The sequence below is a fragment of the Grus americana genome, chromosome 7 (assembly GCF_028858705.1).
Source record: "Grus americana isolate bGruAme1 chromosome 7, bGruAme1.mat, whole genome shotgun sequence".
In the NCBI taxonomy this organism is placed as follows: Eukaryota; Metazoa; Chordata; class Aves; order Gruiformes; family Gruidae; genus Grus; species Grus americana.
This window is the reverse complement of record NC_072858.1, coordinates 16,098,291-16,117,754: the sequence shown is the minus strand read 5'-3', so window position 1 is coordinate 16,117,754 and position 19,464 is coordinate 16,098,291. Positions and strand designations below refer to the sequence as shown.

The window sequence follows — 19,464 nt, the reverse complement described above, 5'->3', positions numbered from 1 at the left end:
TGCCCGCACCACTCCATAATAGACCCATCAAGGGCATTGTCGTGCTGCACAAGCCCAACAGGTGCCATAACGGGCCGACACGCCGGCCCACTCCCACACAATGCCTCACCCTCTGAAGCTGAGCGTGTCCAGCGGGACAAAGGCAGCCTGGCCTCCCAGCACGAGCCGAGCCGACCAGGCGTGACAAATGTGGCCCCAGCCAGCGGAGGGGCAGCCCAGCAGCCCACCCTGCGCGGGGTCTCTGGGGGACACTGGGCAGCCAGAGGTCATGGCCTCTCTGCTCCCAGCACATCTCCAGCCGGGTCTTGCGGCCACTGCTCCCAAATCATGTGTGTTTTAGTGATGCTGCTGGTGTGAGGAAGGGTTTGAAGCGCAGCCCTGGTGCAAAGAGCCCGATCCTGCAGTTGGCAATGCTCCTTGACAGGGCAGTTGGAGCAGGCACTGTGCATGCACGCCATTGCCTGTGTTTTAAACACTTCTGCTGTGCAACAGTGCCTGGTCCTACCCGGACAAGGACTGAGCACTGCTGTGGACTAGTGACAGCCGTGGCACTGCTTCAAAGTGCAGCCTCAATACCATAGCAAGCACCGGTCAGGACACGCCGCCTCCTCCCCCGTGTGTCGAGGCATGGGGTGCAGCAGTGCAGTGCGGCTGCCTCGAAGTCCAGGCGTGCTGGAAGGTGCTAATGGCGGCTGGTGGCTCTGACAGGGACCCAGCACCAGCCCGGACTGCAGGAGAGATAACGGGGCCGTGCTGTGGCCCATCCCGGGGTGGGTGAAAATGCCCGGATGCTGCCCTGGTGGGGCTTGGCTTAAAACTGGCAGCAATTTTTGTTTGAAGCTTTGTAGCTGCTTCGCATCTCTTTGCACGACAGGTCTGGCGCGTACCCTGGAATCCTTCCCCAGATCTTCCCATGAAAACTCCTCTCCTGCAAAAAAAAAGCTTCTGCTTCATTTTAACCAAACCCAGAGCCCATCAGACGATCCAGATGGTCTCTCTCTCTCTATCAAGCAGTTTGGCCCAAATCCCGGTGGCAGACGGCAGGACCAGGCCTCCCCCGATAAAGAAAAGTTTGGGGTTTATTTTTCTCCCTGCTCCTCATCCATATTCAGAGGCACCCTGGGCCTTTCCCGGGCAGCTGTTGCTCTCCGAGGCCCACATCACCCCATGCAGGGCACCTGGGCAATTCGGGATAGCCCCGATATGCCAGGGGCTGAGGTGTGGGAGAGGGGTCTCGGTGCACAGTCTGTCCCCCCGCCCTGCCCTCCTGCCTCGCCGGGCTCGCTTGACCCTCGCTGTGTCAGCAGCGCTGGGAGGGGGTTGCTTTTGCTACAAGAGGGGTCAGCCGTGGCCGGCAGCCCAGCTCGGTGGGATGCTCCGTGGTGCTGGGGTATGAGGCGCTTGCTGCGTGGCAGGGGGTGGCAAGAAGCTCCCACAGGAGAGCAGGAGTTGAGGTATCCACAGGCGGAAATGTGAGTTTTCAGCGTTTTACTCCCACAGGAACTGGGGCAGGCAATGGTGGCCTCCAGGCAGGCCCCCGCCAGCTACTCGGTCTGCTGAGACCACGGCTCTGGCTATGAAGTGACCCGGTGTTGCTGCAGCTGGACACCAAGATGGAAGGAGCCTATTTATTTTGCAAATCACAAGGATTTGCCTGGGGCAAGTGCTTGCAAAAGGAAGGAAACAAGATCCCTCATCCCGTTCCTGCCTTCCCACTAGCATCAGAGGGAAAGGACAGGTTAGGAAGACCCGGCTCTGCTCTGCCGGCCAAGGGGTGAGAGGGAGTTTGGGAGGGAGGAAGGGGGTCACAGGCATCACACCGGTAATGGCCAGCTTTGAGGAATGCCAAGCTGCTAAGAAACAACCTCCACCTGCTGGAATTCAGATGAGGTGTCCTGCACAGCGCCCCTTTGAATGCTCTGTGGTGTCACTGCCACCAGGGTCCCCCTGGGAGCCCCAGGGTGGGCTGCGGGGCCACCTCTGCTGAAGCCGTGCCAGAGAGGGGTTGGCTCGCAGAGTCCTGGGAAGCAGCTCATCTTCCTCGCTGTCAAGGCTGCTGGGTAGCAACAAGGAACAAACCCCTTTCATCCATCTCAGGCACAGCTTCCTCCCGGGATTGGGGCCAGAGGAAGGAGATGTCATGAAAATGCAGACAGATGATGGGAGCCTGCATTAGGGATGGGAAAAGGCTGCCGATTTGGGCCAAACTGGTGCGGCCCTGTGTGTGTGGGAGGTGGCTCTTGTCGGAGCAAGACCCTGTGCAGACACCTCCCTCTTGCCCTGACTAAGGAGCTTGTGGAGCGCCATACATGGGGGGGCATTCATTTAAGAGACACTCTTGCCCCTAGGACTTGCCACCATCGCTGCAAATATCCTGCTGGCTGGGGGAATGAGTGTGCAGTGGGGTGGCCTTGCTCGCACATCTCTCCACCCGCTGGCAGAGCAATATGCCACAAGCTCCCACCTCCCTTCCTTCCATGGGTTTCCTCTTTGAGGAGGACATTTGCAGCAGTTGCTGCCAGCAGCCAGGGCTCTGTTACGCATCTCAAAATGCCTGCTGTTTTTCTTAAAGATTTAGCTCTTGGAGCCATGGCGTTACACAAGTGTTTCAGGTGTCATTAATAAAATAGGTAACCTGCCCTCCTGGTTACACCCTCCTGCTTTGCATTTGTAGACCGCATGGAAGAAAATGGAAGACAATAAAATTAATGCAACGATCGCATTTCTGAGACGTCAACCATTTGGGGTCAAGCTCACAAGATTTCTTGGCTTCACTTCTTTTTACGTTGAAATTGGTATATTTTGCCTCATTCTGCCAGGTGGATTAGCCACAAAGACATCTTGGTGTCTGACATTAAGATGTTCCCCTGCAGTGGGAAAAGACATAGCTAACAGCCAGGACTTTGGGTCTAAAAGCAAAGTGAAGATGCATCCCCAAGTCCCTCCTGCGTGCTGGGGTGCTTGGCTGCAGGGTTCCCACGAGCAGGCTGGGTACAAGTAGTGCCAGCCCGCTGTGCGGTCCCCGCGGGCTGCCGGGTCCCCGCGCCTTGCCTGGCCTCTGGACGATGGGGATGGGGCTCCAGGCTGCCGGGTCGGAGACGGGCCAAGGGTGCCTGGAGCACACCGGAGGGGATGCAAAAGCTTTTGGCACCCCTCGAGGAGAGGTGGGAACACTCTGCTTGCCGCCGCACGGATCACAGGCTGTTTCTCCGGTCTCTGCCAGACCCCGGGTGCCTCTGCCCGCACACTCCCCGCTCGCCTTGCTGCACCCCGGCATCCCGTAGCCCTCTCACGGTCGGGGGGGATCGGCTGCCCCGGGGGCCAGCCCCGCTGTTCCGGGTGGAGGGACCGAGCCGGAGCCCACCTTGCTGCACGGCCGGGGCGGTGCAGAGCCCCGACGGCTCCGGCTACCGGGGTGCCGGTGCCCTGCCCGGCCAGGACCGCTCCTACCCCCGCAGCCGCCGGTGCCGGGGGCGCGGGGAGGGGCGGCGGCGCGGGGGGGGGGAGCCCGTCGGGGCGGGCAGGGCGGGAGGGAGGAGCCAGCGCGGAGGCTGTGCCTGGGCTGCGGGATGGGGCGGCAGTGAGGGCGGGCGGGTGTGCGCCGACGGGGCTCTCGCCCCGGAGCCGAGCCGAGCCGTGCCGTGCCGTGCCGTGCCGTGCCGAGCCGAGCCGAGCCCAGCCTAACCCAGCTCCCCGGTGATGCTCAGCGGCCCCGCCGTTTAACCCCGCTGCCCGCTGCCATGGCGGCCCCGACCCTCGGGGGGGCGGCGGGGGTCCCGACGGGGCTGCGGGCCGCCGCCTGGCTGCTGGCGTGCGCCGCGCTCTGCCGGGGCCGTGCCGCCGCCTGCCCGCCGCTCTGCGCCTGCAGCGGCACCACGGTGGACTGCCACGGCACGGCCCTGCGCGCCGTGCCCAAGAGCATCCCCCGCGGCACCGAGCGCCTGTGAGTACCGCCGGGCTTTGTCCGACCCGGCGCGGGTGGGAGCGGCCGTCGCGGGTGGGTGTGCAATGGCCCGTGTCGGGATGCGGGCGTGTGTGCAAGGCCGGGTGCTGGGGCAAGTGCTCGTCCTGGGGGGGGGTGTGGGGGGTGGGGTGTGGTGCGTGCAAGTGTCTAGCGGGGCTGCGTGTGCAAGAGCCCAGCGAGGGGGGTATACATGTTTAAGAGCCTGTCAGGAGTGTGTGCAGGAGCTCGTCAGGGGATGCATGTGCAAGAGTCTGTCCGTGGGGTGTGTGTGCAACAGCCTGTCTGGGGGTGTTTGTGCAAGTGCCCATCCAAGGGGGGGGTGCATATGTTTAAGGGGAGTACTTGTGCAAATGCCGGGGGGAGGGGGGCATGTGCAAAGCCTGTCCAAAAGGTACGTGTGCAAGAACCTAGTGAGATGGGTGCATGTGCAGCGTCCCGTTCAGTGGGGGGGTTATGCGTGTGTAAAAGTGCCTATCCAGGGGATGCATGTGCAAGAACCTGTTGGGTCGGTGCATGTGCATCATCCCCTCCGTGTGGGGGGATGCTATAGCCCGTCAGGGTAGGGATTGGTGTATGTGCAAGAGCCCGCTGGGGCAGGGTGCACGTGCAAGGGGTCTGGCATGTGCAAGAGCCCGCGTGTGCCAGTGTGTGTGCAAGCACGCGGGGTAGGGCTGGGATTAGAGCTGTGCCCGACGGGGTGGGTTGCTCCAAGGGAGGCTTTCGCACTAGGGCAGCCCAGAATGGGCTTCTTGCCCCATGGCACCCACAGACAGGTGTGTGGCCACCCCTGCTGTGACTTGTCACGGCACAGCCACACAGATGGAGGGGTTGCCTGCGGGTCCCCACCACCCCAAGCCCCTATCCGTGCTGGGCACCCCTTTGTCCCTGGGTAGCCCTCCTGGGCACGTTGCGCTGGGGATCAGGCTCCATTCCCCTGCTCTCCCCTTGGGACCCTCCTGTGCACATGGCTCACTCAGCGCTGCCAGTCCCCTGTGCCCACATCTCCCTGCACATCAAAGCCCCTGCTACATCCCCAGGGGTGCCGGCGACGATCCCTGGGTCTCTTGGCTGGACTCCCATAGGAAAGCTTTTCACAGTCCAGCCGGCTGAGGGGGTCCTGCGGCGCCCGCTCAGCTCCCCTGAGCAGAGTGCCCCTCTACTGCTGTGCCCGGCTGGGCAGGTCTCACCCCTGTGGCTGCAGCGGGTCCCTGCTCCGGGGAGAGGGGCATGAGCTGAATGCGTCCAACCTGCTGCTGGTGACAGGTTCCCAGTGTGCTGGTGTCCCCAATCCCAGCAGGAGAGTTGTCCCAAGCAGGAAGTGTCCCCAGCCTCTTCCCTCTGCTCAGGGGCGGTGGGTGCCCTGTCCCAGAGGCTGCAGTGGAGCCTGGTGGCACGGTAGCCCCTCAGGCTGCCCCAACAACTCCCCTTGCAGTGCAAGGGAAGCATTGGGCTGCCACCTCCTTGGGCAGCAGAGCTGCGGGATGTGTCCGGGGACAGCCACACGCGGAGCTCCTCCTGCCCCTGTGCTGCGCTGCCTCCGGATACTCGAGTGTGAATGTGCCCTCTGCCTGCAGCTGGGGAGAGACTCTGCAGGCAGGGACTGCAGGCAGCCTGGCAGCTGCCAGGGCTGCACCCAGCATGCAGTGCTGGGAGCTCTGCGGGACACCGCTTTAGTGGAGTTTTCTCTTCTCCCGCCATAATTATCCTCATACAGACAATTATCTCCCAGCACAGCAAACAGGCTGCTGCGAGCTGCAATCCCATAGAGCCAGTTTGTGAGCTCCCGGACAGGATCCCCCTTTCCTCCATGCCCAGGGCGGGGGGAAGATTTGCATGTAGTCTGCACCAGCCTTTTCTGCCCCTCAGGGAGCTTGGTGGGCTCCGCAGCATCTGCTCTCCACACAGCCAGGTGCAGGGTGCTGGGGGAACTTGGGCAGCAAGCCCTGCCTCTGCCTGCCAGGCAGGTGCTCAGCACTGCTCAGACAAGATGATGCTGGAGCGGGCAGACAGAGTATGCCCTTGGGTGGGTGTCTTGCTCCTGCCCCGCAGGGCATCTCTCCCCCTCCAGCAGCTGGTCCTGCTTGCTTTCTCCTCTTCTGCCTCCACTGACCCAGTCCTCCATGTCCATCACCACTCGGTGACATTGGATTTTCTGTATATTCATGCAGTTGCCAGTGTCAGATCTGCTGGCTGGGTTGAGCTAGTCGTGCTGCTCTCTCGTGGGTGTTGTCTGCTGGATAACTACTTCTCGCTGTTTTGTACGCCTTTGCAAGGTGCTTGAGGGTGGCTGTGCAGAGCCGATCTATCTCCGAGCAGTGAATTCCTGCTGCAACGGCTCATAACTGAGTTCAAATTCCCTGTAAAGAGGCTGCAATGCCCCAGTCTCCAACTTCTCACTGCTTGACGGAGTAGGGTCAGCTGGCAGTCACAGGGGAACCTGCAGCAGGGTCTGTGCTCAGGACTTGCTGTCTCCAAGGGCTGGCTTTCTTTGGGAAGCCAGCAGTCCCATGCCATGGCCCTCCACTGCCCGGCTCTTTCCCCAAGCCCCAGGATGTGCAGTGTGAGCAATGCCGACCTCACAGAGTCGGTCCCACAGTGCCGATGAGCAGTCATGTCCCTGCTGTCATGTTGCCTGCCTGTTGCACACTCACAGCCTTGCAGGGCAGCCTGGCGTGGTGTTTGGAGGCTCCAGGCTTTCTCCAGCCTCCCAGCTGGCTGAGTCCAGTGGTGGCATGGGTTGAACTCTGGGATGGGGCAGTGCTGCCACTGTAGCCATGCATGCTGGCACTGTGAAAGCCGTCATGGGGACACAGACAGCAGCGTCCTGTGGTGAGGTCTGAGCTCCATTACTTTTGAAACACACCCTTGTCCTTTGAAGAGGGAGTTACTTGCCTCGCAGAGTCAGTACAACTTTGGAGAATCATGAGCTGGGGAGAAATTGTCTTGTCTTCTGCTGGAAGGTTTCCCCTCTGATGTCTCCTTGGTGCTGTGCTGTTGATGCAGGGTAAAGGCTGGAGATGTGTGCAGGAAGGAACATGGGCTGTGGCTGTGTGAGGGGATGGGGGACCCCTCTTTCCTTGCACCAGGGCACAGAGCATTGCTCCCTAAGTGCCTTCTAGTCTGCAACTCAACATAAATGCCAAGGTGCCCGCACCCCTCCTCTGCCTGGATCAGACACGGAGCAGAGAGGCTTATGCTGCAGCAAGGGGCAAAGCAGCAAAATCTCTGGGTGCTTTGCGCGGCTGCCTGTGCTCCTGCCTACGCCGCTGGCAAGCACGATAGAGCAGGTCCTGGAGGCATCACAGGCAGGATAATCCTATGGTGTTATGTGCTCCCAGCAGTCCCTCGGGTCTCAGCCACCGGAGGAGAGCCGTGGGAGAAGAGCATAGTTCCCTTCCCTGTTTGCTTGCTTTTCTTTCTTTCTTTCTTTGAAAGCGCCTCTGAAGAGCAAACTGCCCTGTCGGGCAGCTGGGTCACTCTCCCTGTGCCAGCAGGATCAGTGCAAATTCATCACCATCAAATGGCTGCTTCCAGCCCAACTCTTTGCTCGTGGGGGATGAAGTGAGCCTGATGGCATTGCGTTTGCTCCTGCTTTGAAGCTTTCAGCTAACACCTGAGAATTGCCCCACTTACCCCTTTCACCTCCTCTCTGGTGGGCTGAACATCCCCCATCTCGCTGTCAGCCATGCCTCTCTCAGTACCCGACTCCCCCCACACTGGGGGCAGCAGAGCTGGGTTTGGGGGTCCCCATTACTGCATCCCCCTCGGCTCCCTCTTCTCCCTCCCAGGGTCCCTGGCCTCAGCATTGCATGAGGCTCCCATTTGCCTTGTTCCCCCAACTTGGGGTTTGCCTGTGCTGAAATGGGCCCCATCCAGACCACAGCCAGCTCTGCCATCTTCCCCCATCTGCGCTGGCGGAAGGAAGGGGCACTGAGCTCCAGTCTTTGGGTACAGGAGTGCAATGCTGAGGCAGCCACACCTGAAGCACGCTCACGCGCTGCCTAACCGTCCCCTGCTGAAATTACAGCAGCGAGCTCTTGTTCAGAGCGTGTTTAATTCATGCACCCACATCTCCCTCTAGCCAGTTAATCAAAATGTCTTGCAGCGGCGAGGCTGGTGTGTCACAGCAGCACTCGTGCGTTCGGCACCAGTTGTTGGGCTGTGTCTCCTTGGGAGGCTTTGGGGAATGTTAATTCTTAGAAAGCACCTTGAGAGGGTCAGCTTCTCCCTTTTCTGGGGTGCCTGGGCAAGTTTTTGGTGTTGCAGCTGAGCAGACTGGTTGCAGAGGCAGCGAGGGAGCGTGCAGGCTCTGCAGAGCTCTGGGGCAGGATGCAGGAACGATATCCAGCCGGGGCAGTGCTTGGCCAGTCCCGCTGCCCTCAGCTCACGGGAGAGCCAGTGCTGGGCTCTGGGAGGATGCGGGCTGGCTGGGAAAGGCAGCCCGCTCAGCCTGCTCAGCCCACCACGGTGGCTTCCTTGGGAGCCTTCCCGGACAGAGGAAATTTGCAATTCTATTCCAATTTCTCCCTTCAGCTACGTCCAAGGCAGATGCTGTCTATATATCGCCATGGTAACGCTGCGTTCTTGCTCTCCATGGAATTGCATGCTGGAAAAATATTAGTTTAAAAAACTATGTCATGTTTGTATTGACTGGAGCCGAGGCTGATAGCGGAGGATCTATTGTCCCCTGGTTGGGAAAAGTCACCGGTAACAGGCAATAAAGCCAGGTAGATTGGCCTCTGGTGACCACTTCTCACCCCGCACGGCAATTGCTTACCTATAAACCCTTCCCTGGCTCTGTTTTATTGCATCCTTTAAAACAGATATTTTTGCCTTAAATGTGCTGCCCCTTTGCTCCTCCAGGGTGATGCATTGTGCTGCTGGCAATTCCTCACCGCTGAGGTGGAAGCGAGGAGAGGGAATTGTTCCTGCCTTTAATTGTGAGTCTCTCGTGTGCATCTTCAAACACCATCGCTGCTGCTGCTGCTGTGTGCTGGGCACGACGGCAGTGGTGCCACTGCAGGATAGCACCCCATACACACACACACGCACACAAAAACTGTCTAGCTGGCTCATTATGGGACATGCATTTGCTTTGAGTTTCATCCTCTCCTACTTCATTGTTTCCTACTGAACCTCTGGCCGGCAGAAGAGTGAGGCAGCTGTAAAACACAAAGGATGCTCGAGAGTCCCCCACAGGGGAGCAGAGCCCGCAACCTGGGGGAACAGAGGGGACTTGGGGTGCCACCAAGGCGGTGTGGGCAGGGAAAGGGTGTCCCGTCTGGGGAAAGGGGTACGAGCCCGTGACCCTGCGTTGAGAGGGGTTTTTCCTGCATTCTTGCTCTGGCTTGCTCCCTGGGGAGCCGGCAAGGCGAGCACTGGAGCAGGATGTGTGCACATGTGCATGCACGGGAGAGGTGATACGGGCAACCAAGGAGCTTGTCTTTGTCTTGCATCCGAGTCCTTCATGGTTCTATGCCTGCTCCAGAGGTACTTAGTGCTGCAGACACAGCCCCTTTATCTTTATTGCTACCAAAATAACCTTTTATAAAACCTGAAAGGCAAAGAGATGTTTCTGTGCATGTTCTGCTGAAAGGCAATAAAAACCAGTTGTGCGTTAGCAAATGGCCCTATCCTGAGGGATGTCAGACTCAGATCCCTGCTCCCCGGCAGGCTTCCAGCACGAGTAGCTCCGAGGCCAGCTCCGGCAGCTGGCCCCTGGCCGCTCTCCCCACTCGGGGGACAGCCAGGGACGGCTGCACTGGCGGGAGCGGCGAGCGGAGGTTTTCCTGCTGTATGGTGCCAGGCTGCAATTAGCAATGTGGGCAGCGAGAGGGGATGGTTTGCAGCCTGGTCGTTAGGGTCATGGCGCTGCTGGAAGTGGGAAGGGAATGAGGTGGGACAGAGGAAACCTGCTCCGTTGGTGCAGGGTCAGTCCCAGGCTGTCCCCTCTGGGACCATCTCAGGCCTCCCTGCCACATACAGGCTCTGAAGCTGGGCTGAGTATCTGCTTTCTTGGCATGCATTTTGGATGCACTTGCTGCTCAAAATAGCAGAGGCAAGTGTCCTATGGGGGAGAGAGGCTGCTAGGAGGAGGAAGATCAGAAAAAAGGGAAGATTAATTTTTCAAGCGATACAGCCAAGGAGCAGCCCTGGGCACCAAGAGTGGGAGAGATGCAAGCTCCTGGCCCTGGATATTTCTCAGTGGGAGGAAGCCCCAGCTCCAAAACAGGATGCTCCAGGAGATCCAGCTGATCGGGGTTGAGCAGGCTCCCATAACTGAGCAGATCAGGTGCACTTGTCCTCCTGTCCCCGCTATGAGCTGCTCAAGGAGGGATGAGCAAAGGGAGTTTGCTGAGGGAGATGCAGAGTGGATTGGACCTTGATGTGCTGAGTGGCAGGACAAAGCCTGAGGGCTGGGCTGCCTCCTCTGCCCTGGGAAGCAGAGGAGCCACAGGCGCAGCAATACTCCTCACCAGGCTAGTCAGCACAGCACAAAAAGCCCAGTTTTGAGGGTGTCCAAATAAATCTGAGCCCTGGTTTCCCATTTATGAAACAGAAATTACCTACTGCCTTTCCTCTCTCACACCAGGGTTGAGCGAGGTTATTTATTTATTTTTAACGTGAAGGTGACATGCCACGATGCTGCGTGAGTGTAAAGCACTCCCTGACTGTGAGCAGCTAATGGCTGTGGCATGAGAACCCCAGAGAGAAGTTAGGAGGAGCAGAAAGCCTTCTGGATCCTCACCGTTACTCGCACAATCGATGCTGTTTGTAACGCTTAAAAATTTATTGTGATGCTAACCTGCTTTAGTACCTCGTAAAAGCTTACAGAGCGTCCTGTGCTCTGGGGGCCAATGCCGTGCTTGGGGTTGGTTGGGTTCCCCTTTGGCTAAGGGTGGCTATTCTGAGATGAGCCCAAATAGCACATAGCTGCTCTTGGAGCTCTCCTTTTTGGACACGTCACCCTGCAGGCACCTGGTAGAGTGGGTACTGGCAAGATGTTTGCCCTGGGGTGTAAGGCACCCTTAAAGGGACTTTGATGAACCCTGAAGGCACCCTTGCTCTTCCTTGTTGGTGTCTGGTCAGGGCAAGGGTGGGGAGGAAGAGGAGGAGAAGGTGCTGAGCCCCTTGTGCTGCTGTGTCAGCCCAGGGGGTGGATGCCCAGTGCCCCCTCCCTGAGCAGCACCCCATACCCACCTTGGAGAGGATGGGGTTAGCACCTGGCTGTGCCACCGTGGGCTGCAGGGAGCTGGTGGATGTGGTGAGCACCCCCCATGCTGGCACTGGAGGGGAGACCAGCTCTCCTGGGACTGGGAAGGGCTCTGCCCTGCCTTTTGCTGCTTGGGCAGTTCCCAGCGAGCCTGTGCTGGGACTCCGTTACATTCAAGCAGCCCAGTGAAATCTTGAGGAGACTTGAAAAATGCAATAAAAGTATAGGAAGCAAGGTTGCAGCTGCTCTGTCCCCCCAGTGCTGAGTGCAGGGGTCGCTCTGGGGTCCGAGCCTCGTCCATGTTTCCATTAGCAGTCTGCGTGATGGGACACAAACTGCTTATGACATTTGCAGATGCAAGCGGGCTGGAGGACAGGCTGAGATTTCAAAGTGCGCTTGGCGAACAGGAGGAATGGGCTGACAAAAATGATGCCGTTGCCTGGGGACTCGAGGAAGGTGTTTGGTGGGAGGAGATCACCAACACCACAGATGTGGGATGGGAGCACAAGCCAAGTGGGTCCTGCCCCTGCAAGGCAGAGGGACCCTGAGGGAGGGCTGTGCCCCTGGGGCTGGGGGCTTGTCAGGGGAATGGGGCTGGAAGAGGGGACCTGTGTGGGCAAGGGAGCAGCCTGATCTCCGCACCGTGGTGGCCAGGGCAGGCAGGGATGGGGTTCATCTACAGTGAGAGCGCTTCAGGTCAGAGTTTTGGAAATGATCCTTGAGGCAGGAGCAGTGACATGCTGGGATAGGGCACGGGGGAGTGTCAGTCCACATCCCTGAAGGAGCTGTGTACGCATCTGTCAGGATTGATGGAGGGCTGCAGAGATACTGCTGTGGGGTGTGTGACCTTGCAGCCTTCATTTCTCCGCTTCCCTGATTATTATCTGGCACTGCTGGCTCCAGCTGGGATCAGGGCTCTGGGATGAGGGCTGTGAAGCTGCTGGGAGGGGAGCTGTGCGCCTAAGGGCCGGTGCTCTGAGCCGAGGGCAGAAATGGCAGGGCGATGGGGACCATGGAGAGAGGGATGCATCGTACCAATGATGCAGCTGCTGGCCTTGCACGGCACCAGGGCAGCAGTGGCCCTTGGAGCAGGGACCTCAGGAGCATGGCTGGCTGCAGGCATTGCTGGCACGGTCCCCTTCTCCTTCAGCCCCTGCAGTCACTGCCCGGGCACTGTGGGCACCCACTCTGTGCTGGTGCTGACCGGGACGCATTTCTCCACTTGTGGGAGCAAATGCAGGGGTTTGTGTCGCAGACTTTCCCTCTGACTTCTTAAAGCGGGAGGCTGGGCAGCACAGCAGTTAGGATTTCTGCCTCGGTGGGAGAGCAGAGCTGAGCTGAGCACAAGGACAGGAGTCACACGCGTGCCGAATAGCTGATGCTTTGCAACGGAGTATGGATAGTGGGTTGTACTGTCTGCTCCTTCCCCTTCCTGCTCCTGATATATCAGCGCCCAGGGAAATATCACTCATGTTGGCTGTATTTAATAAATTACCTCTCAGCATTTGCACTCTCTGAGGTTGTTACCGAGTTAGTGTAGCTCCAAACCCTGCAAAGGGAAAAGACGCATCCGACCCCCCGGGAGTGGAATAAGCCATCCAAAGATAGAAACCAAATATAAACCCAGACTATGCAAATCCAGTCTAACGAACCCTTCTGAAGCACAGACATCCCATCTGGGAGTGGGATGATCCACAAGCAGTGTAGCAAAGGGACTGCTTGTTTTAATGACTTTCCTCTTCCCAGGGAGAAATGGGAGGGGGGTTTCTGAAACTTGAAGGTTGCAAATGAAAATCCGCTGCCTCTCCAGCGGCAGTGTGAGATCTGGGGTGCTTGGGAGGCAGAGGAGGGCAGCCTGGATGAATGTGAGGATGCTTTCTGGCATTAAACCTTACGGATTAATGGCGAAAGAGCACGCCCCGCATCTGTGCTTTCAAATCACTGTCCAGAAATACAACCAATCTGCCAGGCAGCTCCCCAGACACATCAGTCCTTATCGAAGCTCTGCTGTGCGGGGCAGAGCAGGGTGTTTCGCTTCACTAGGAAAGGGCACAGAGGCAGCGGGTGAGCAGCTGAGCAGCGGGGATCCAGCTTTCTGGGCACAGCAGACTGCAATTTATCTCCATGAGGAACTGAAGGGGATTTAGAGGGGAAAAAAATGGCATGAAGTTAAATAGCAGTGTTGCCTCGGCATCCTTACAAATAAGCTTTACCTGCTGTTCATTCCCATCTTGGTTGCAAAGGCCATCATTTACCCGAACAAAGGCAAGGGGAGATGCTGAGAGCAGTTGTCAGGGAGCACACAGGGCCAGTCCCCGAGGGAGCGGGGCTGTGAAGGGGGCCTGGGGCACTGCCCTGCTCAGGGACGGCCACCAGCCCCAATGCCAGAGCAACCTGAGGATGCTCAATGAGCATGCAGGGAGCAGAGGCTGGGGTGGGCTGGGTGGGCAGCACAGTTGCCTCCTGGGGTGGCACGTCCCCGGGCGCTGCCCCGGGGCAGTGCATCCTGCCTGTGCCACCTTGTGCTGAAAAGTCTCTGGGTTCAGGCTGCGCTGTCCCAGAAGGTGTCTGGGAGAGAGGGCAGAGCCTGGTTTTGGCATGTGAAGGGACTGGTGTTTCTGCGTGTCTCTGTGCTGCTTTGCCTGTGCTCTGCCTCAGAGGACCCCAGCATTGTCCAAGCCTACCTTGGGCTTTGCAGGCTGAGCTATAAATCTTGGCTTTCAGATTGAGCAGTTTTTAAATCAAGCCTCTCTGCTCTGTCTGTCTGCAGTAGAGATTTCCTAACTTCTTACACATTACAGCCAGAGTAATGTGATGTACATTTAAAAGAAGGTGACATGGGAGTGCTGCTGGGGACCCTCCCTCTTCAGGAGCTCAGAGGGGCACCCTTGCCTCCAGCTTGGCCTCCAGCCCAGCCCTGGGGAGCTTCCAGGCAATCTGCTTTAGCAATGTCCTTTAGGACATTGGGGGAAAACCACTCCTGAAGCCATGGTTTCTCCCTGCCCTTAGCTGGCCCCAGAGCTGTGGTCCATCAGGCGGTGGGCACACACCTGCATGTACTGAGCCACCCCTCCTGCGGTGACAGATGTCCCTAAAACGCGTGACCCATCCCAGCGCCTTGTGCCCGGGACTTACAGCCTGGCCGTGGGTTTTGCTCCCAGGAGAGGGGCAGGACTGAGCCCCGCAGGGTGCAACCGTGCGGGTTGGAGCCCGGTCCCCGGGGGCCAGATGTGCACGCTGTGAACTGGCCAGCCCGGGAGCCGGGCGAGCCGTGGGGCTGCGGAGCCTGAGTGTGGGTTTCAGTTTAATCGCCGGGGCAGGGGAACCTCTATTCATTCCCCGCTTGCATTCATCTGTGTCCTAGTAACTGCTCTCCCCACCTCCTTCCCAACACAGGCACACACGGCTGGATAATGGCAGGAGCCCGGCAATCTCGGGCGCTGAATAGCGGTGTAATTACGAGGCTATAATGGCGAGCTGGAACTCATTAGCCATTATCAGCCGTTTCAGCAGGACAATGGCAGCACCCCGGGGTGTGCGGCTGCGCTGGCTGTACCCGGCGGCCGTACACGCTGCTCGGGCCGCTGTGAGGCCAGCCCGCCGCTGACCTCGGCCCCTCGCATGGCTGCGGAACCCGGTGGAGGGCGGCTTTGGCTCTGGATGGGAATGATTGACTTTGTATTCAGCCCCTCGTGTGACCTGGGGCATCCTTGCTGCCCGGTCCCGCTGCCAGGGCTGGGGGTTATAGAGCCCTGGGTGCTGGGTCCTGTCCAGGCACTGCAAGCTGCTCCGGGGTGGCACCCTCCTGCCTCTCCCCTGCCTTGGCTCCGGCAGCCCGTCCTTCCCTTGACTGCCTCCCCCTCCCGTAGTTTATTTGTTTCCCCTTTATTCCTGTGTCTGCATTCAGTGCAGGCAGCGGGTCTCCAGCATGGGAGCTCTCCCCGGGCCATGCGTTCGCGTGGGCATCCTCCCTTGCCAGGGCATGCCGTGGGCAGATCAGCCTCCTGGCGAGGAGCAAACGCTGCCAGGCTCTGCGCTGCCAAAGGGGCAGGCTCTCTCCTACCCGTGGGGTGCTGCACAGGGACCCTCAGCTCTGCAGGCTGTGAGTCCCAGGGATGGCGGTCCCTGCCTCTCCCTGCAGTGCTCACAGCCCGTAATGCAGAAACACACTGCAAAGCTGAGACTGCGAGGTGCAAATCTCTGCAGCTCCTGGCTCAATATATTTTAAAGCAGGATAATCCTAGTGGGGGCACTCTGGAGAGCGTGGTGGGGGAGGGCTGGGGAGGTGTAGCCATCAGGCTGGGAGCAGAGGCCCTGCCACGTGGGGGTCTGGCGGTGGGGCTCACCTTGCCCATGTGCTAAGCAGAGCCTGGGCAGGACAGAGGCCATGGGGTGGGTGCAGGCACCCCACAGGCCATCCCCTCCCCTTTTTTCCACCAGCAGAGTGAGCAAGCTGGGATAACATCTCCCCTCTGGCTGGGGTGCCTGTCCCTGCGCTCACCCAGGGCTTTTGCACAAGGGTGTGATGCCAGGAGAAGGAGCTGGTCCCTTGCAAGTGTCTCTTGGCAGATGAAACTTGAAATGAGGCTTATTCTCTGAGCACGTCTTTCAGAGGTGGCAGAGGGCAGAGGAAGGTTTGAAGTGTTGAGCCCTGAACCAGTTGTGATGCATGTGAGTGACCTGCAGCTGGATGTGTGGAAGGATCCTGCTTTTCTGGGGTTTGGTTGTTCACTTTCTTATTACCCCTGCCCTCCCTAAGCAGCTCTGCGTGTTTGGGATGACCCTACCAGGTGTTTGCTGCATTTCCAGAGTGGGGTGACGTACATCCAGCCAGGCAGCTGCTGGAATCGCTGGGCTGCTTATTGTGTTGCTGATGGCTCTGGGGCTTCTGTCCCAAGGTGGGGACCAGTGTGGGGACAGGGAAATGGGGAGAGCTGGGCAGCCCCTGCCCCTTGCTGCTTTATGAAAGATGCAAGCTTACATATTCCTGGCCAGCCAGACTTCTGTGTGTACAACACTGCGGGCCATTGAGGATAAGGGTCCTCTCCGTAGCCAGCGGCCAGCCCTGCTGTTCCCAGCAGAGAGCACAGAAATGCAGCAGCCGCTGCTGTCCTTTGGGCCCTGTCTGCTCTTTTTGGGAAGCTACTGGAGAGCCTCAGTGCCTGGCCACCTCCTGAGCACTTTCTTGCTGATCTCTGCCTCTTCTCTCTGCAGGGAGCTCAATGGCAACAACATCACACGGATCAACAAGAATGACTTCGCCGGGCTGAAGCAGCTCCGCGTCCTGTGAGTTCCTGGCAAGGGGCCAGCTGCCCCGGCCTTGGTGGGCACCATGTTTGGCTTGTGACCCCTCCTGGGGCTGGTAGAGATGATGCTTAGCCCTTTGCTGGGCATCTGCCGGCAGGGCTGAAGGGCATCCACATGGTGGGTCTTCCAGCTGGGAGGGAGTGGGGAAAAAGATGACAGGTTGTGTTGAGGGCATGGTGGGAGTAGAGTGGCCCTGGATCTGGAGGAGCATCTGGAGGGACCTCACTGGTGGGATGGGGACATTGGGGCTGGGGACCACCTTTTTGGAAAGCTGACCCCTTCTCTCTGCAGGCAGCTGATGGAAAACCAGATCAGCACGGTGGAGCGTGGGGCATTCGATGACATGAAGGAGCTGGAGCGGCTGTGAGTGCCCGGGCGCAGAGGCGGGTCGGTGAGGGGCTGACGGGTTTAGTTGTAGAGAGCATCCTTTCCTTTTTGCCTTAAACCATAATGTATCGGTGCTGCCTGACTTCAAACAGCTCCTCTGCTGCACGGCGGTGGTATTTTACAGTGTGAGAAGCAAACCTATTTCTGTTTCTATAGATCTTAAAGTCCTTTCTGATGCTTTTGAGGTGAGGGGCAGGTTAAACACAAATCACTCTCGCTGTTATCAGCTGTGTCCTGTGTGTTAGTGAGGGAGCTGTAAGTTCCAGTCCAGTACTCAGTAAAATAGCTCAGCAGTTTAAAAATCCTGAGTTGCTCAAGCAAATATGAGGAGCTGAGTGAGCAGCAGGTTAACAGTGCAGTTAAGCAGCAATCAGCAGTTAACAGCTTGGAGTCCTGTCTGCACGTAATTACAATATTGTGAGTAAGTCTATTAATGCTCCCTTGGTTGCCTCCACCTGGGAGTGCTGTGAGCGGGACAGGGGTGCCCTTGCTAGGTGGGATGCTCTGCTCTTTGGCCCCTCTGAGTGAGCCAAAGCACCCCAGCTGTGCCTGGAGCTGCCAGCTGGGTTGCAGGCAGGATGATTACTTTGCCCCTGAAACCCTGACCTGTTCCTCCTTCCTTGTAGACGGCTGAATCGCAACCAGCTGCACACCCTGCCCGAACTTCTCTTCCAGAACAACCAGGCGCTGTCACGACTGTAAGTACCCTCTGTGCCGGTGGGGCTCCCCTGTCTGGCTGTAGTGTGGGCTTGTGGGGCTGCTGTGGGGTTTGGAGGGGCACTGATGTCCTGGGGGTGCTGCTTCTGGGGGTTTTGCTGGTGATTTCTGGTGTCTTGTCCCATTGAGTGCCCAGGGTGTGGCAGGGGAATGCACCCTGTTTCTGAGCAACCTGAGCGTGCAGCATGTCAGGGAATGGCCTTGAAGAAGACCCAAGACTGGTGCTGTTAAAGATGGTGTTAAACATCCTTGCAGTGCATGGGGATGTGGGAGGAGGTGCTGGTGATTTGGGCTGGGGCTGGTGTTGCTGAGCTGGGCTGTGCCTGCACAGTGCTGGCTGCAGAAGTGCTGCGAGCCCCACAGCCTCCTCCCTGGGTGGGGATCACAGGCTCTGGAGCGGGGTGCCTTTACGCCCTAGGTCAGGTTGTCACGAAGGGAGGGTGAAAGTGGATGGCCTGTCCCTCTGCACTCGCAGAAACACCCCCAGGGACTGTGTTTTGTCGTGCAAACCCCTGCTCTGCAGACACCTCTGCTCCTCCTCCCTCCATGCAGCAGCGGGGTGCCTGGGGAGGGCTGCTGGGGTTTTGATAAATATTCTCTTTTCCATATTGGCTTTCCCTTGCCTGGGGCTGCTTTGCTCGGGCAACAGTGCCCTTGGCAGTGCCAGCATTGTTCAAACTGCAGGAAATCCTCTTAACAAAGCTTTTACCAGCTCTCAGCTATGTCAGGCACCACGTACATTGGGAAGGGGGCTGTGAGGAGGAGAGGGTGCATGCCAAACGGGCTGGGTGTTCTCCATGACTCAGAGAAGATGCTTACACCCTGTGGCTGATTTGCAGTGTGTAGGAGCAGCTGTGGCCAGGACATGAGCTCTCTGCTTACTGCATCTTGTATCTCCATTTCTCAGCTGTGAAGCGAGGATGCTAGGTCCCTGCCGGTGCAGGGTAGCAGTGGATGAAATAACTGAACGGGCTGAGGCATTGCCAGGACAGGCATGGCCATGTCAGGGCCAGGCAGCCCTGCCCGCCCAGGCAGGCTGCGGCTGAGCCGTTTTGCTCCACGGCAACGCTGGTTTCTTCCAACAGTGCCAGGGAGTCAGTCCCGGAGTCCAGCCGGAGGCGGTGTAATGAAGGGTTAAAACGCCATGTGGGTTGCCAGCGTGGGATGTGTGAAATGGTGGACTGGTGCCAAAGATGGGCCTAGGTAATGGCAGCTGATAGCACAGGCGTTCAATTAATTATCAAATGGCATTTGTTGAGCTCAGCTGTGCTGTATCGTGGCGCCAGCAAGGGCCCATCCTCCTCCAGCCGCCCATTGCATAGCAAAAACACGATTGAGAGAATTATTTTACAAACATTAATGTTTCCCTTTTAATCTTGTCTAGATTTTAATACCAGGTTATTTCAAAAAGCAAAACCCAACAATTCATTGGGAGATGCAGAAGGGCGGCCTCCTGCGCGGGCTGCGCGGTGTGCCCTGCCACAGCCCCGGGGCTTGCGTGGAGCCAAAGTGTGCATGGGGCTGTACACGCCCTTGCACGGTGTGCACAGGGTTGTGTGTGTACTCTTGCACAGCGTGCATGGAGCTGTACGTACCGCTGTGGATGAGGAGGGGCGTGTGAGATGCTCCTTGCAGGCACCCCATGTGCAGGTGTGTTTCAGCCTCTGCCTGTTGCTTTACCATTGCTTCCCACGATGTGGTGGTCATTTCGAACCTATTCCTTCCCACCCTGCCTTAAAGCTGTTTTCTGATTGTCTCTGCTGTGACAAACTCTGCCTGGACACCAGCACCCATAGCTTTCCTTGTGCAATCTGGGACTGTGTGAGCGGACTCAGGTTTTTGCAGTGCCATGTCTTGGGCAGCTTTGATGCATGCT

General features: G+C 58.4%; 2 protein-coding genes across 2 annotated transcripts in view; both read left to right on the top strand.

The window, feature by feature from the left end:
- ARHGAP19 (Rho GTPase activating protein 19) overlaps positions 1-16,457 on the top strand; it is a 46,774-nt gene extending 30,317 nt beyond the window's left edge. The window contains exon 12 of the mRNA XM_054832327.1: positions 16,392-16,457. Coding sequence (XP_054688302.1) covers positions 16,392-16,433 — 42 coding nt within the window. The 3' untranslated portion in view covers positions 16,434-16,457. The remainder of the gene's footprint in view (positions 1-16,391) is intronic.
- Positions 3,573-19,464, top strand: part of SLIT1 (slit guidance ligand 1) — a 62,926-nt gene continuing 47,034 nt past the window's right edge. The window contains exons 1-4 of the mRNA XM_054832324.1: positions 3,573-3,943; positions 16,392-16,463; positions 16,776-16,847; positions 17,498-17,569. Coding sequence (XP_054688299.1) covers positions 3,741-3,943; positions 16,392-16,463; positions 16,776-16,847; positions 17,498-17,569 — 419 coding nt within the window. The 5' untranslated portion in view covers positions 3,573-3,740. The remainder of the gene's footprint in view (positions 3,944-16,391; positions 16,464-16,775; positions 16,848-17,497; positions 17,570-19,464) is intronic.